Below are 16,587 nucleotides of genomic sequence, written 5' to 3'. Positions count from 1 at the left end.
GATATTCAATGCGCTCCAGGCATGGCCTCAACTAGCGGAGGCCAAATTCATCAGATTTCAGTCGGACAACATGACGACTGTAGCGTACATCAATCATCAGGGAGGAACAAAGAGTTCACTGGCGATGAGGGAGGTATCCAAGATCATCAAATGGGCAGAGGATCACTCCTGCCATCTATCAGCAATTCACATCCCAGGGGTGGACAACTGGGAAGCGGATTATCAGAGTCGTCAGACTTTCCATCCGGGGGAGTGGAAACTTCACCCGGAGGTTTTTGCCCAGTTAACTCAACTATGGGGCCTTCCAGATCTGGATCTGATGGAGTCACATCAGAACTCCATAGTTCCACGTTACGGGTCCAGGTCCAGGAATCCCAAGGCGACATTGGTAGATGCCTTAGTGGCGCCTTGGTCGTTCGATCTAGCTCAGTGGTTCTCAACCAAAGTGACCTCAAGGCCCGGTAAATTTTAGCTGGACATGTCCAGGGCCCGGTGTGTATATATATATATATATATATATATATATATATATTCACACTAATGCAAGATAGGGAACCAGCACTCAATATCCAAGAGAGCCTCCGGGGTGCACTTTTAATCAGAATAATATTCACAACAGCAAAGAAGGCACTCTCCGTTGTTCACAAATTCATTTATTTGTTAAGGTAAACATTTTCGGCATCTCCCCTGTCCTCAGACCTCAGTGGTCTGAGGACGGGGGAGACCCCGAAAACGTTTACCTTAACAAATAAATTAATTTGTGAACAAAGGAGAGTGCCTTCTTTGCTGGTGTGAATATATATATATATATATATATATATATATATATATATATATATACTGTGTGTGTGTGTGTATATATATATATATATATATATATACACACATATATATATATATATATATAGTAAGCAGCAGGGATTTGCCCTATCAGTAACTAAGCAGTTCAGTGTGGGTTTAGTGGGGGCCCTGGAGTGTGGGGGGGGGGGGTCCTGCCAGGGGTCTGTCGCTGCGAGGGCCATGGAGTGTGAGGTCTGGCCCTGGAGGTTGGGGGCCCTTTCTTTGGCCCTTAATGTTGGGGGTCCTGGCTCTGGAGGTTGATGGGCCTGTTGCGATTAGGACAGAGAGGCTACCATGTTCATTTGCATAAATTTTAATACATTTGGGTCAGTGTTTTTTCAGTTTTCCTGGGGCCTTGATTGGTCAGTCTGCCCCTGGTGTGCAGTAGGGTAAGAGTGTGCAGTGGTTGCATGACAGGTCAGGGCCCACCAGCAGGGCTATCACGGCCCGGTACTGGGCCACGGCCCGGCTGTTGAGAAACCAGGATCTAGCTTATGTATTTCCAACGTTTCCTCTTCTCCCCCGGCTAGTAGCCAGGATCAAACAGGAGAAGGCTTCGGTAATTCTAATAGCTCCTGCGTGGCCACGCAGGACTTGGTATGCAGACCTGGTGAATATGTCATCGGTTCCACCATGGAAGCTACCTTTGAGGCAGGACCTTCTAATCCAAGGTCCATTCGAACATCCAAACCTAGTTTCTCTGCAACTGACTGCTTGGAGATTGAACGCTTGATTCTAGCTAAGCGTGGGTTTTCGGAAACAGTTATAGATACTCTGATCCAGGCTAGAAAACCTGTCACCAGGAAAATTTATCATAAGATATGGCGGAAATATCTTTGCTGGTGCGAATCCAAGGGTTACTCATGGAGTAAGATTAGGATTCCAAGGATACTATCTTTTCTCCAAGAAGGATTGGAGAAAGGTCTGTCAGCTAGTTCCTTAAAAGGACAGATATCTGCCTTGTCTGTTTTGTTGCACAAGCGTCTGGCAGCTGTGCCAGATGTTCAGGCGTTTGTACAGGCGTTAGTCAGAATCAAGCCTGTCTACAGACCTGTGGCTCCTCCATGGAGTCTAAATTTAGTTATTTCAGTTCTTCAAGGGGTTCCGTTTGAACCTCTACATTCCTTAGATATTAAGTTACTATTTTGGAAAGTTTTGTTTTTGGTAGCTATTTCTTCTGCTAGAAGAGTTTCTGAATTGTCTGATTTGCAGTGTAATTCACCCTATCTGGTGTTTCATACAGATAAGGTCGTTTTACGTACCAAGCCTGGTTTTCTTCCAAAAGTGGTTTCCAATAAGAATATTAACCAGGAAATAGTTGTTCCTTCTCTGTGTCCTAATCCAGTTTCTAACAAGGAATGTCTGTTACACAATCTTGATGTGGTTCGTGCTTTGAAGTTTTATCTAAAAGCAACTAAAGACTTCAGACAAACATCGTCCTTGTTTGTCGTCTGTTCTGGCAAGAGGAGAGGTCAAATGGCGACTGCGATCTCTGTCTTTCTGGCTGAAAAGCATCATCCGGTTGGCTTATGAGACTCCTGGGAGGCAGCCTCCTGAACGAATTACAGCTCACTCTACTAGAGCTGTGGCTTCCACATGGGCTTTCAAGAATGAGGCTTCTGTTGAACAGATCTGTAAGGCAGCGACTTGGTCTTCACTGCATACATTTGCCAAATTTTACAAATTCGATACTTTTGCTTCTTCGGAGGCTATTTTTGGGAGAGAGGTTTTGCAAGCAGTGGTGCCTTCCGTTTAGGTTACCTGACTTGTTCCCTCCCTTCATCCGTGTCCTAAAGCTTTGGTATTGGTTCCCACAAGTAAGGATGAAGCCGTGGACCAGATACACCAATGTAGGAGAAAACAGAATTTATGTTTACCTGATAAATTTCTTTCTCCTACGGTGTATCCGGTCCACGGCCCACCCTGGCATTTGGTCAGGTTTAAATTTATTTTTGTAAACTACAGTCACCACTGCACCCTATGGTTCTCCTTTTTCTCCTAACCGTCGGTCGAATAACTGGGGGGGGGGGGGCGGAGCCTGAGGGGAGCTATATGGACAGCTCTGCTGTGTGCTCTCTTTGCCACTTCCTGTAGGGATTGAGAATATCCCACAAGTAAGGATGAAGCCGTATACCGAATACACCGTAGGAGAAAGAAATTTATCAGGTAAACATAAATTCTGTTTTTGAAGGTTCTCGGTGCCCTTCTATCTGTAATCAGAGAGCAGGGTATTGCGGTGTTTCCTTATTTGGACAATATCTTGGTACTAGCTCAGTCTTTACATTTAGCAGAATCTCACACAAATCAACTACTGTTGTTCCTTCAAAGTCAAGGTTGGAGGATCAATTTACCAAAGAGTTTGATTCCTCAGACAAGGGTCACCTTTTTAGGTTTCCAGATAGATTCAGTGTCCATGACTCTGTCTTTAACAGACTAGTGACAAATGAAATTGGTTTCTGCCTGTCGAAACCTTCAGTCTCGATTATTCCCTTCAGTGGCTATGTGCATGGAAGTGTTAGGTCTCATGACTGCAGCATCGGACGCGATCCCCTTTGCTCGTTTTCATAGGAGACCTCTGCAGCTTTGCATGCTGAATCAATGGTGCAGGGATTATACTCGGATATCACAGTTGACTTAAATCCCAACATTCAAGTCTCACAGGTTGGGGAGCTGTCTGAGGTCTCTGACAGAACAAGGAGTTTGGAATCCTCAAGAGGCGAGGTTACCAATCAATATTTTGGAACTCTGTGCTATTTTATGGGCTCTTCAGGCTTGGCCTCTGTTAAAGAGAGACTCATTCATTCATTTTCAGACCGACAATATCACAACTGTGGCATATGTCAATCATCAAGGGGGCACTAACAGTCTTTTAGCGATGAAAGAAGTATCTTGAATACTTTCTTGGGCGGAATCCAACGCCTGTCTAATTTCTGCAATACATGTCCCAGGTGTAGACAATTGGGAAACGGATTACCTCAGTCGTCAGTCTTTACATCCAGGGGAGTGGTCTCTCCATACAGATGTAATTTGCCCCCCCCCCCCCCCAAAATAGATCAAGAAGCTTCCCAGGTACCTTTCCAGGTCCAGGGATCCTCAGGCGGAGATAGTGGATGCGGTAGCAGTTCCTTGGTTTTACCAACCTGCTTACATTTTTCCGCCTCTAGTTCTTCTTCCAAGGGTGATCTCCAAAATCATAGATGAACAATAGCATGTGTTTCTGATAGCACCCGCATGGCCTCACAGGTTTTGGTATGCGGATCTTGTCCGGATGTCCAGTTGCCAACCTTGGCCACTTCCTTTAAGGCCAGACCTTCTGTTTCAAGGGCCGTTTTTCCATCAGGATCTCAACTCGCTAAATTTGAAGGTATGGAAATTGAACGCTTAGTACTTAGTCATAGAGGTCTCTCTGACTCAGTGATTAATACTATGCTACAGACTTGTAAATCTGTTTCAAGGAAGATTTATTATCGGGTTTGGAAAACCTATATTTCATGGTGTTTTTTTTTTCATAAATTCTCTTGGCATTCTTTTAGGATTCTTAGAATTTTACAGTTTCTTCAGGATGGTTTGGATAAAGGTTTGTCTGCAAGTACCTTGAAGGGAAAAATCTCTGCTCTTTCTGTTTTATTTCATTGAAAGATTGCTAAACTTCCTGATATTCACTGCTTTGTTCAGGCTTTGGTTCATATCAAGCCTGTTGTTAAATTAATTTCTCTCCTTGGAGTCCTAATTTGGTTTTAAAGGCTTTGCAGGCTCCTCCTTTTGAGCCTATGCATTCTTTGGATATTAAACTACTTTCTTGGAAAGTGTTCTTTCATTTGACTATCTCTTCAGCTAGAAGAGTTTCCAAATTGTCTGCTCTCTCTTGTGAGTCTCCTTTTCCGATTTTCCATCAGGATAAGGCTGCTTTGCAGACTTAGTTTAAATTTCTTCCTAAGGTTGTGAATTCTAACAACATTAGTAGGGAAATTGTTCTTCCTTCCTTGTGTCCTAATCCTAAGAATTCTCTTGAAAGATTTTTACATTCTTTGGATGTTGTAAGAGCTTTGAAATATTATGTCAAAGCTATTAAAAATTTCAGGAAGACTTCTAGTCTATTTGTTGTTTTTTCTGGTCCTAGGAAAGGTCAGAAAGCCTCTGCATCTTGTTTAAAGCTTTTGATTCACAAGGCTTATTTGGAGGTGGGACAGTCTCCGCCTCAGAGAATTGCAGCTCATTCTAGTAGATCAGTCTCCACTTCTTGGGCTTTTAAGAATGAAGCTTCGGGTTGATCAGATTTGCAAAGCAGCAACTTGGTCTTCTTTACATACATTTACTAAATTTTACCATTTTGATGTACAGGTAGCCCTCAGTTTACGCCGGGGTTAGGTTCCAGAAGGAATGGTTGTAAATCGAAACCGTTGTAAATTGAAACCCAGTTTATAATGTAAGTCAATGGGAAGTGAGGGAGTTAGGTTCCGGGTCCCTCTCAAAATTGGCACACCTAATACATTATTTTTAAAGCTTTGAAATGAAGACATTAAATGCTAAACAGCATTATAAACCTAATAAAATAATCACACAACACAGAATATATAATTAAACTAAGTTAAATGAACAAAAACATTTGCTAAACAGCATTATAAACCTAATAAAATAATCACACAATACAGACTTTACTTGCATTTTTTCTGCAAACAGTTCTTTCTATGCATTCCAATCTGGACTGATTTATAGACAGGAAGATCTTGTTCCTTTGCAAGCTGCTCGATAGCTCAGGTCTGCTTAAACTGATTAATTTCAGCTTGCTTGGCTTGCATATCTTTGCTGCAACACAAGCGGACAGCTCCACCTACTGGCTATTTTAATCAATGCACTGCTTCTCAATGCTTTTTAATAGCAGTCACATGACTGAAAAAAGGTTGTTATTCTGAAACGGTGCAAATTGAATCGTAAACAGAGGGCCACCTGTATTTGCTTCCTCTGAAGCAGTCTTTGGTAGAAAAGTTCTTCAGGCAGCTGTCTGTTTGATTTTTCTGCTTATGATTGAAGTTTTTTTCTTGAAATTTATGAGAAAGACTAGTTTTTTTGTGGATTTTATTTTTTCAGTGTAAATAGCTGTTTTTATTTTATCTCTCCCTTTCTATTGACTCTTCTGTGGTCTCCCACATCTTGGGTTTTTCTATCTCATACGTCACTAGCTCATGGACTCTTGCCAATTACATGAAAGAAAACATAATTTATGTAAGAACTTACCTGATAAATTAATTTCTTTCATATTGGCAAGAGTCCATGAGGCCCACCCTTTTTATGGTGGTTATGATTTTTGTATAAAAGTACAATTTTATTTTCAGTTCCTCTTTTTGTATGCTTTTTTACTACTTATTTTTTTTACCCCACTTCTTGGCTATTCGTTAAACTGAATTGTGGGTGTGGTGAGGGGTGTATTTATAGGCATTTTGAGGTTTGGGAAACTTTGTCACTCCTGGTAGGATTGTATATCCCATACGTCACTAGCTCATGGACTCTTGCCAATATGAAAGAAATTAATTTATTAGGTAAGTAATTACATAAATTATGTTTTTTGGTTCAGCACGCTGGGTAGCGCTTGCTGATTGGTGGCTAAATGTAGTGTAATATAGAGACGATTAATGTTTTGCATAAGAACCTTTTAAATGCTATGTCCTCTCTCTCTTGTATTTTAGACCAAAATGGTCCAGCACATACGAAAGAAGCATCCTGAGTTTTCCCTTCTGCAGAACACTGTGCAGGCTGCTGTGATCAGTACAACCCCAGCTGTGCTAACAGCCGATGGAACTAGTGGGGAGACGGTGGTGGTGAGTAGCTTACTCATGTGGTTAACTTACCTAAGAAATTACCCCAGTATGTGCATAAAAGTTTTGTTTAGATTCAGTGGTGTAACTTTATAGTCTAGTAACACAGGATTTATAAAATGGTAAATAACTGATGTAATAAATATTATACATCACCTACAGACAACAGACCTTCTGACTCAGGCGATGACAGAGCTATCCCAAACGCTGACTACAGAATACCGCACTGCGCAAGGTGACTTCCAGCGCATCCAGTACATTCCTGTCTCACAGACTACAGCTGGCATTCAGCAGCCTCAACACATACAGCTGCAGGTGGTGCAAGTTGCTCAGGTAATTGACCCAAGCTAAGTTCTGCAGGTATTTCAGTATAGTTCAATGGCGATAAGAGGGAGTTTTGCATCATGTTTTTTGTCAAAAAATTAATGCGTAAAAAAGCAAATTGCTTAGGAGGTCTACTGAACAATATTAGGAAAAGGACATGTTTGTTAGAACTGAAATTTGTGTAATGCATGTGTAAGCAAAAATGCTTCTAGGAAAAGCTATTACTATTTCAGTGCACCAATGCTGACACGTTGTCCCCATAGAGAGCTAACGGACTTGATATATCTTCTGCCAGCTCTGTTATAATGCAGGTGCACAAATTGTAATATAATCAGTGCACCCTTAAAATAGATTTAATATAACTAATTTTGCTAATTAATTTGTACTGCCAAAATGCTTTATTTCAAAACTGAAAAGACATGCAAAAGTCAAACAAGAAAAAATAACTCTACATAGAACATAATTTACTTCCATAAGGCAAAGAGAGTCCACGACTTCATTCCTTACTGTTGGGAAATACAACACCTAGCCACCAGGAGGAGGCAAAGACAACCCAGCCAAAAGGCTTAACTATCCCTTCCACTTCCCCTATCCCCCAGTCATTCTTTGCCATTTGGATAGTCCTGTAATGGGTATGTTCCTTTCAAGAAAGGACTGGAGTTTTAAGTAATCATGTCAACCTTTCAGTGAGAGTATTGATAAAAGTTTGGAGATGCAGGGAAAGTTTTTCTGCGAACCCATCCAGACTGTTGCCTAACAGCTCATGAGCAATCAGTGTTGACGAGTTTCACTGCTTGCTGTTACACACTCAAGTCCATTTCAGAGGGTGCTGCAAGACTGTCACACTTCAGAGGCTGTGCCTGTTCCACAGCATGGATCCTGGAGGGTAAGACAGTTTTATATATTCACTTTTGCTATACAGGGTCACAGTGTGGCTCCTTTATACCTCAATAGGATCAAGGGTTAATTTCTTCTTCAGGGAGATTATTTGAACAGCTAGGGGTTATTTATAACTGCTTTAATGTGAGAGTGTTTTTTTGGGTTTATAGACTGTGTGCTTTTGGCTTGGAACAAACAGGTTTCACTTTCGTTTTTGAGTGTTTTGCGCAGCTCATAATAGCTTAGCACCTTTTTCATAGCAGGGAAAGTTCTGTTCTACGCACTGGGTGCATTTTTTTTCTTCTTTTTCCAAAGGATCCTGCTTCGGACATCACTCCTAAGGAGAGTGTTTTCACTGTTAGCTGTCTCGGTCTAGGAGGTGGTGAGTGCCCCAGCCATTGGAATTATAAAGGTGCTAAAGCGTTCTTTTTTTTTTTTTTGCCTGTCCTTCTGTGGATATATCTTAGCTATGGAGGACTCTGATACTACATTAGAAGGGTCCGCTCCTTCTGTACTGATTAATAATTCCTGTTTATATTGTGAAGAGGCCGTGGTTTGCCCGCCTGCTCAATTTTTTTCCATTTGCCTAAGCACTTTTTTAAAAACTAAGAAGGGAGACAAGCCTGCTAATACTCCTAGCGTTATTAGCCCCTCTGAGCCGTTTATCTCTCAGGAATCTGTGTCCCGAGAGATTACTACCCTTTCTACATTACCCGTTCCACATGCAGTACCCCGCGGCTCAACTAATCCTCCATCTGGAGGGGGCTTTTTTTCTACAGACTTTATCGCACAGTTACAATCGGCGGTGCCTGCGGCCCTGAGTGCCTTACCTCCCTCTAGTAAAAGCAAGAGAAAGGTTAAACATAGTTCTCCTGACCTAGAGTCATCTAAATATTTGTGGGATTTAGCTACTATGTCCCAGCTATCTGAGAATGAGGTAACCTCTGTAGCTTCCGAGGGTAAACTTTCTGAATCGGAGACTTCATTTTCTAAACCTCCTTCAGCGGAGGAACCCTCCGTTAGATTTAAAATTGAGCATTTGCATTTTTATTAAAGGAGGTTCTGTCTACGCTAGAGGTTCCAGAGGCTAAACTCCCTGAGGAACCTAAGATCCCTAAATTAGACGGGGTTTATGAAGACAGGAAGGTCCCTCTGACTTTTTCTGTGCCAGTTAAGATGGCGAACATTATCAGTAACGAAAGGGAAAGAATAGGAAGTTCTTTTCCCTCTTGTCTACTTTTAAAAAATCATTCCTGGTCCCTGACTCTCAATTAGATTTGTGAGGCTCCATCCCTAAGGTGTTTGCAGAGATATGCAGCGAGTGGGGGACGCCAGAGATATATCTTATGGCATCCCACCTCCAAAACTAAGCTACCCAGGTACGGTTTGAGGTACCCTCCATTACCACTTCTCCCTCGTGTGGTGGCTCGCATCAAGCAGTAGCGAGCATCAGTGATTCTGATTGCTCCATTGTGGCTGCGAAGGACGTGGTTTGCGGATCTGGTGGGGATGTCCTCAGTGGAGGTTACCTTGTCGCAGAAATCTGCTGATACAGGGTCCCTTTGTTCATCAAACGCTAGATTCTCTGAGGCCGACGGCGTGGAGATTGAACACTTAGTCTTAGCCAAGAGAGGGTTTTCTGAGAGTGTTATCGACACTGTAATTCAAGCTCATAAGCCAGTTACTCGTTATATCTAACATAAAGTGTGGAGTATTTACTTGTACTGGTGTGAAGAGCGTGGTTTTCCTGGCATAAGGTTAAGGTTGCCAGAATGTTATGTTTTCTCCAGGATGGACTAGAGAAGGGTCTATTTGCTAGTTCCCTGAAGGGACAGATATCGGCCCTAGTCGGTGTTACTGCATAAGAAAATGGCTGAGCTTCCGGATGTGCAGTCCGTTAAGGCTCTGACTATAATCAGACCTGTGTTTCGATCTGGGGCTCCGCCTTGGAGCCTCAATCTTGTTCTTAGTGTCTTGCAGCAGGCTCCGTTTGAGCCTATGCATACTGTTGACATTAAATTGTTATCTTCGAAGGTTCTTTTTTGGTTGGCTATTGCTACCCCGCAAGTTTCTGAGATTCCTGTTTTGTAATGTGACAACCCCCCCCCCTTATCTGGTTTACCGTGCTGATAAGGTGGTTTTACGTACTAAATTAGGGTTCCTTCCTTCCTAAGGTGGTGTTGGATCTTACATTAATCAAGAAATTGTTGTTCTATCTTCCTCTTTGTTTGTCATCTATACAGGGAAGTGTAAGGCGCAGAAGGCTACTACGACTTCCCTATCTTTCTGGTAGAGGAGTGTCATCCGCTTAGCTTATCAGATACATGGAAACAACCTCCTGAGAGGATAACGGCTCATTCCACTAGAGCAGTGGCTGCCTCCTGAGCTTTAAAGAACGAAGCCTCTATATGGATCGGCTATTTAGTCCCCTTTACAAACTTTTTCTAAATTTTACAAGTTTGATGTGTTTGCTTCGGCTGAAGCAGCTTTCAGTAGTAAAGTTTTAAAGGCTGTGGTGCCCTCAGAATAGGGTCCCCCTCTTCTTGTTCCCTCCCGTTATTATTTCAGTGTCCTCTGGAGCTTGGGTATAGTTTTTCCAACAGTAAGGAATGAAGTCATGGACTCTCCCTGCCTTATGGAAGGTAAACATAATTTCTTTCATGTAATTGGCAAGAGTCCATGAGCTAGTGACGTATGGGATATACAATCCTACCAGGAGGGGCAAAGTTTCCCAAACCTCAAAATGCCTATAAATACACCCCTCACCACACCCACAGTTCAGTTTTACAAACTTTGCCTCCTATGGAGGTGGTGAAGTAAGTTTGTGCTAAGATTTTTACGTCCCAGCATTTTGAAGCCCGATTCCTTTTAGAGTGCAATGAATGTCAGAGGGACGTGAAGGGAGTATCACCTATTGAATGCAATGTTTTTCCTCACGGGAGATCTATTTCATAGGTTCTCTGTTATCAGTTGTAGAGATTCATCTCCTACCTCCCTTTTCAGATCGACAATATACTCTCTTATTCCATTATCTCTACTGATAACCGTTTCAGTACTGGTTTGGCTATCTGCTATATGTGGATGGGTGTCTTTTTTGGTAAGTATGTTTTCATTTCTTAAGACACTCTCAGCTATGGTTTGGCACTTTATGTATTTATATAAAGTTCTAAATATATGTATTGTACTTATATTTGCCATGATTCAGGTTTTCAGTATATTTCCTTTTGCAGACTGTCAGTTTCATATCTGGGAAATGCATTTTTTAGGAAAAATGTATTTCTTACCTGGGGTATAGTCTTTTTTTCAATTGACTGTCATTTTAAATTCGCAGGCAGAATTAGGCTCGCGAGGGCGCAAAATGCCAAAGTATATTGCGTCATTTTTGGCGCGAAGTTATGTTCGATGACGCCGAGTCCTTTCAGAAAGTTGCGTCTTCAATGACACAAGTGTGTCATTTCCAGATGTTGTTAGCGCCAAAAAAAAAAATTCTGTTTGTGTTGTGCGTCACACTTGGTGCCAAATATTTTCATTATTTAAAACCCCATTCCTATATGCCTCTTGCCTTTTTTCTCTATCAGGGGGCTATGCTGTTTGTATTTTTGTCCCATTCCTGAACCTGACATATAAGGAAATTGATAATTTCTCCAACATAGGTGTGTCCGGTCCACGGCGTCATCCTTACTTGTGGGATATTCTCTTCCCCAACAGGAAATGGCAAAGAGCCCAGCAAAGCTGGTCACATGATCCCTCCTAGGCTCCGCCTTCCCCAGTCATTCTCTTTGCCGTTGTACAGGCAACATCTCCACGGAGATGGCTTAGAGTTTTTTAGTGTTTAACTGTAGTTTTTATTATTCAATCAAGAGTTTGTTATTTTGAAATAGTGCTGGTATGTACTATTTACTCTGAAACAGAAAAGAGATGAAGATTTCTGTTTGTAAGAGGAAAATGATTTTAGCAACCGTTACTAAAATCGATGGCTGTTCCACACAGGACTGTTGAGAGGAATTAACTTCAGTTGGGGGAACAGTGAGCAGACTTTTGCTGCTTGAGGTATGACACATTCTAACAAGACGATGTAATGCTGGAAGCTGTCATTTTCCCTATGGGATCCGGTAAGCCATTTTTATTACAAAAAGAAAAAAAGGGCTTCACAAGGGCTTTCTAAGACTGTAGACATTTTCTGGGCTAAATCGATTTATATTTTATACTCCATAGCCTTGAGGAATTATTTTAATCTTGGGAATTATGTAAAATAACCGGCAGGCACTGTATTGGACACCTTATTCTCTAGGGGCTTTCCCTAATCATAGGCAGAGTCTCATTTTCGCGCCTGTATTGCGCACTTGTTTTTGAGAAGCATGACATGCAGATGCATGTGTGAGGAGCTCTGATACATAGAAAAGACTTTCTGAAGGCGTCATTTGGTATCGTATTCCCCTTTGGGCTTGGTTGGGTCTCAGCAAAGCAGATACCAGGGACTGTAAAGGGGTTAAATATAAAAACGGCTCTGGTTCCGTTATTTTAAGGGTTAAAGCTTCCAAATTTGGTGTGCAATACTTTTAAGGCTTTAAGACACCGTGGTGAAATTTTGGTGAATTTTGAACAATTCCTTCATACTTTTTCGCAATTGCAGTAATAAAGTGTGTTCAGTTTAAAATTTAAAGTGACAGTAACGGTTTATTTTAAAACGTTTTTTGTACTTTGTTATCAAGTTTTTGCCTGTTTAACATGTCTGAACTACCAGATAGACTGTGTTCTGAATGTGGGGAAGCCAAGGTTCCTTCTCATTTAAATAGATGTGATTTATGTGACACAAAATTTAGAGAAAATGATGCCCAAGATGATTCCTCAAGTGAGGGGAGTAAGCATGGTACTGCATCATCCCCTCCTTCGTCTACACCAGTCTTGCCCACACAGGAGGCCCCTAGTACATCTAGCGCGCCAATACTCCTTACTATGCAACAATTAACGGCTGTAATGGATAATTCTATCAAAAACATTTTAGCCAAAATGCCCACTTATCAGCGAAAGCGCGACTGCTCTGTTTTAGAAAATACTGAAGAGCATGAGGACGCTGATGATATTGGTTCTGAAGGGCCCCTACACCAGTCTGAGGGGGCCAGGGAGGTTTTGTCTGAGGGAGAAATTTCAGATTCAGGGAAAATTTCTCAACAAGCTGAACCTGATGTGATTACATTTAAATTTAAATTGGAACATCTCCGCGCTCTGCTTAAGGAGGTGTTATCCACTCTGGATGATTGTGAGAATTTGGTCATTCCAGAGAAACTATGTAAAATGGACAAGTTCCTAGAGGTCCCGGGGCCCCCCGAAGCTTTTCCTATACCCAAGCGGGTGGTGGACATTGTAAATAAAGAATGGGAAAGGCCCGGTATACCTTTCGTCCCTCCCCCCATATTTAAAAAATTGTTTCCTATGGTCGACCCCAGAAAGGACTTATGGCAGACAGTCCCCAAGGTCGAGGGGGCGGTTTCTACTCTAAACAAACGCACCACTATACCCATAGAAGATAGTTGTGCTTTCAAAGATCCTATGGATAAAAAATTAGAAGGTTTGCTTAAAAAGATGTTTGTTCAGCAAGGTTACCTTCTACAACCAATTTCATGCATTGTTCCTGTCACTACAGCCGCGTGTTTCTGGTTCGATGAGCTAGAAAAGGCAATTAATAATAATTCTTCTTCTTATGAGGAGATTATGGACAGAATTCGTGCTCTCAAATTGGCTAATTCTTTCACCCTAGACGCCACTTTGCAATTGGCTAGGTTAGCGGCGAAAAATTCTGGTTTTGCTATTGTGGCGCGCAGAGCGCTTTGGTTAAAATCTTGGTCAGCGGATGCGTCTTCCAAGAACAAATTGCTTAACATTCCTTTCAAGGGGAAAACGCTGTTTGGCCCTGACTTGAAAGAGATTATCTCTGATATCACTGGGGGCAAGGGCCACGCCCTTCCTCAGGATCGGCCTTTCAAGGCCAAAAATAAACCTAATTTTCGTCCCTTTCGCAGAAACGGACCAGCCCCAAGTGCTACGTCCTCTAAGCAAGAGGGTAATACTTCTCAAGCCAAGCCAGCCTGGAGACCAATGCAAGGCTGGAACAAAGGAAAGCAGGCCAAGAAACCTGCCACTGCTACCAAGACAGCATGAAATGTTGGCCCCCGATCCGGGACCGGATCTGGTGGGGGGCAGACTCTCTCTCTTCGCTCAGGCTTGGGCAAGAGATGTTCTGGATCCTTGGGCGCTAGAAATAGTCTCCCAAGGTTATCTTCTGGAATTCAAGGGGCTTCCCCCAAGGGGGAGGTTCCACAGGTCTCAGTTGTCTTCAGACCACATAAAAAGACAGGCATTCTTACGTTGTGTAGAAGACCTGTTAAAAATGGGAGTGATTCATCCTGTTCCATTAGGAGAACAAGGGATGGGGTTCTACTCCAATCTGTTCATAGTTCCCAAAAAAGAGGGAACGTTCAGACCAATCTTAGATCTCAAGATCTTAAACAAGTTTCTCAAGGTTCCATCGTTCAAGATGGAAACCATTCGAACAATTCTTCCTTCCATCCAGGAAGGTCAATTCATGACCACGGTGGATTTAAAGGATGCGTATCTACATATTCCTATCCACAAGGAACATCATCGGTTCCTAAGGTTCGCATTCTTGGACAAGCATTACCAGTTCGTGGCGCTTCCTTTCGGATTAGCCACTGCTCCAAGGATTTTCACAAAGGTACTAGGGTCCCTTCTAGCTGTGCTAAGACCAAGGGGCATTGCTGTAGTACCTTACTTGGACGACATTCTGATTCAAGCGTCGTCCCTTCCTCAAGCAAAGGCTCACACGGACATCGTCCTGGCCTTTCTCAGATCTCACGGATGGAAAGTGAACGTGGAAAAGAGTTCTCTATCTCCGTCAACAAGGGTTCCCTTCTTGGGAACAATAATAGACTCCTTAGAAATGAGGATTTTTCTGACAGAGGCCAGAAAAACAAAACTTCTAGACTCTTGTCGGATACTTCATTCCGTTCCTCTTCCTTCCATAGCGCAGTGCATGGAAGTGATAGGTTTGATGGTAGCGGCAATGGACATAGTTCCTTTTGCGCGCATTCATCTAAGACCATTACAACTGTGCATGCTCAGTCAGTGGAATGGGGACTATACAAACTTGTCTCCGAGGATACAAGTAAATCAGAGGACCAGAGACTCACTCCGTTGGTGGCTGTCCCTGGACAACCTGTCACAAGGGATGACCTTCCGCAGACCAGAGTGGGTCATTGTCACGACCGACGCCAGTCTGATGGGCTGGGGCGCGGTCTGGGGATCCCTGAAAGCTCAGGGTCTTTGGTCTCGGGAAGAATCTCTTCTACCGATAAATATTCTGGAACTGAGAGCGATATTCAATGCTCTCAAGGCTTGGCCTCAGCTAGCGAGGGCCAAGTTCATACGGTTTCAATCAGACAACATGACAACTGTTGCGTACATCAACCATCAGGGGGGAACAAGGAGTTCCCTGGCGATGGAAGAAGTGACCAAAATCATTCTATGGGCGGAGTCTCACTCCTGCCACCTGTCTGCTATCCACATCCCAGGAGTGGAAAATTGGGAAGCGGATTTTCTGAGTCGTCAGACATTGCATCCGGGGGAGTGGGAACTCCATCCAGAAATCTTTGCCCAAGTCACTCAACTGTGGGGCATTCCAGACATGGATCTGATGGCCTCTCGTCAGAACTTCAAAGTTCCTTGCTACGGGTCCAGATCCAGGGATCCCAAGGCGGCTCTAGTGGATGCACTAGTAGCACCTTGGACCTTCAAACTAGCTTATGTATTCCCGCCGTTTCCTCTCATCCCCAGGCTGGTAGCCAGGATCAATCAGGAAAGGGCGTCGGTGATCTTGATAGCTCCTGCGTGGCCACGCAGGACTTGGTATGCAGATCTGGTGAATATGTCATCGGCTCCACCATGGAAGCTACCTTTGAGACGAGACCTTCTTGTTCAAGGTCCGTTCGAACATCCGAATCTGGTCTCACTCCAGCTGACTGCTTGGAGATTGAACGCTTGATCTTATCGAAGCGAGGGTTCTCAGATTCTGTTATCGATACTCTTGTTCAGGCCAGAAAGCCTGTAACTAGAAAGATTTACCACAAAATTTGGAAAAAATATATCTGTTGGTGTGAATCTAAAGGATTCCCTTGGGACAAGGTTAAGATTCCTAAGATTCTATCCTTCCTTCAAGAAGGATTGGAAAAAGGATTATCTGCAAGTTCCCTGAAGGGACAGATTTCTGCCTTGTCTGTGTTACTTCACAAAAAGCTGGCAGCTGTGCCAGATGTTCAAGCCTTTGTTCAGGCTCTGGTTAGAATCAAGCCTGTTTACAAACCTTTGACTCCTCCTTGGAGTCTCAACTTAGTTCTTTCAGTTCTTCAGGGGGTTCCGTTTGAACCCTTACATTCCGTTGATATTAAGTTATTATCTTGGAAAGTTTTGTTTTTGGTTGCAATTTCTTCTGCTAGAAGAGTTTCAGAATTATCTGCTCTGCAGTGTTCTCCTCCTTATCTGGTGTTCCATGCAGATAAGGTGGTTTTACGTACTAAACCTGGTTTTCTTCCAAAAGTTGTTTCTAACAAAAACATTAACCAGGAGATTATCGTACCTTCTCTGTGTCCGAAACCAGTTTCGAAGAAGGAACGTTTGTTGCACAATTTGGATGTTGTTCGCGCTCTAAAATTCTATT

The 16,587-nt window shown here is 42.8% G+C and overlaps 1 protein-coding gene across 1 annotated transcript in view; it reads left to right on the top strand.

Moving 5' to 3' along the window:
- LOC128639017 (PR domain zinc finger protein 10) overlaps positions 1-16,587 on the top strand; it is a 134,808-nt gene that overhangs the window by 25,380 nt on the left and 92,841 nt on the right. The window contains exons 7-8 of the mRNA XM_053691156.1: positions 6,525-6,656; positions 6,816-6,986. Coding sequence (XP_053547131.1) covers positions 6,525-6,656; positions 6,816-6,986 — 303 coding nt within the window. The remainder of the gene's footprint in view (positions 1-6,524; positions 6,657-6,815; positions 6,987-16,587) is intronic.

The sequence above is a fragment of the Bombina bombina genome, chromosome 8 (genome assembly GCF_027579735.1).
Source record: "Bombina bombina isolate aBomBom1 chromosome 8, aBomBom1.pri, whole genome shotgun sequence".
NCBI lineage: Eukaryota > Metazoa > Chordata > Amphibia > Anura > Bombinatoridae > Bombina > Bombina bombina.
Note: the sequence above shows the minus strand (reverse complement) of the source record. Positions and strands in the feature narration are given on the sequence as shown.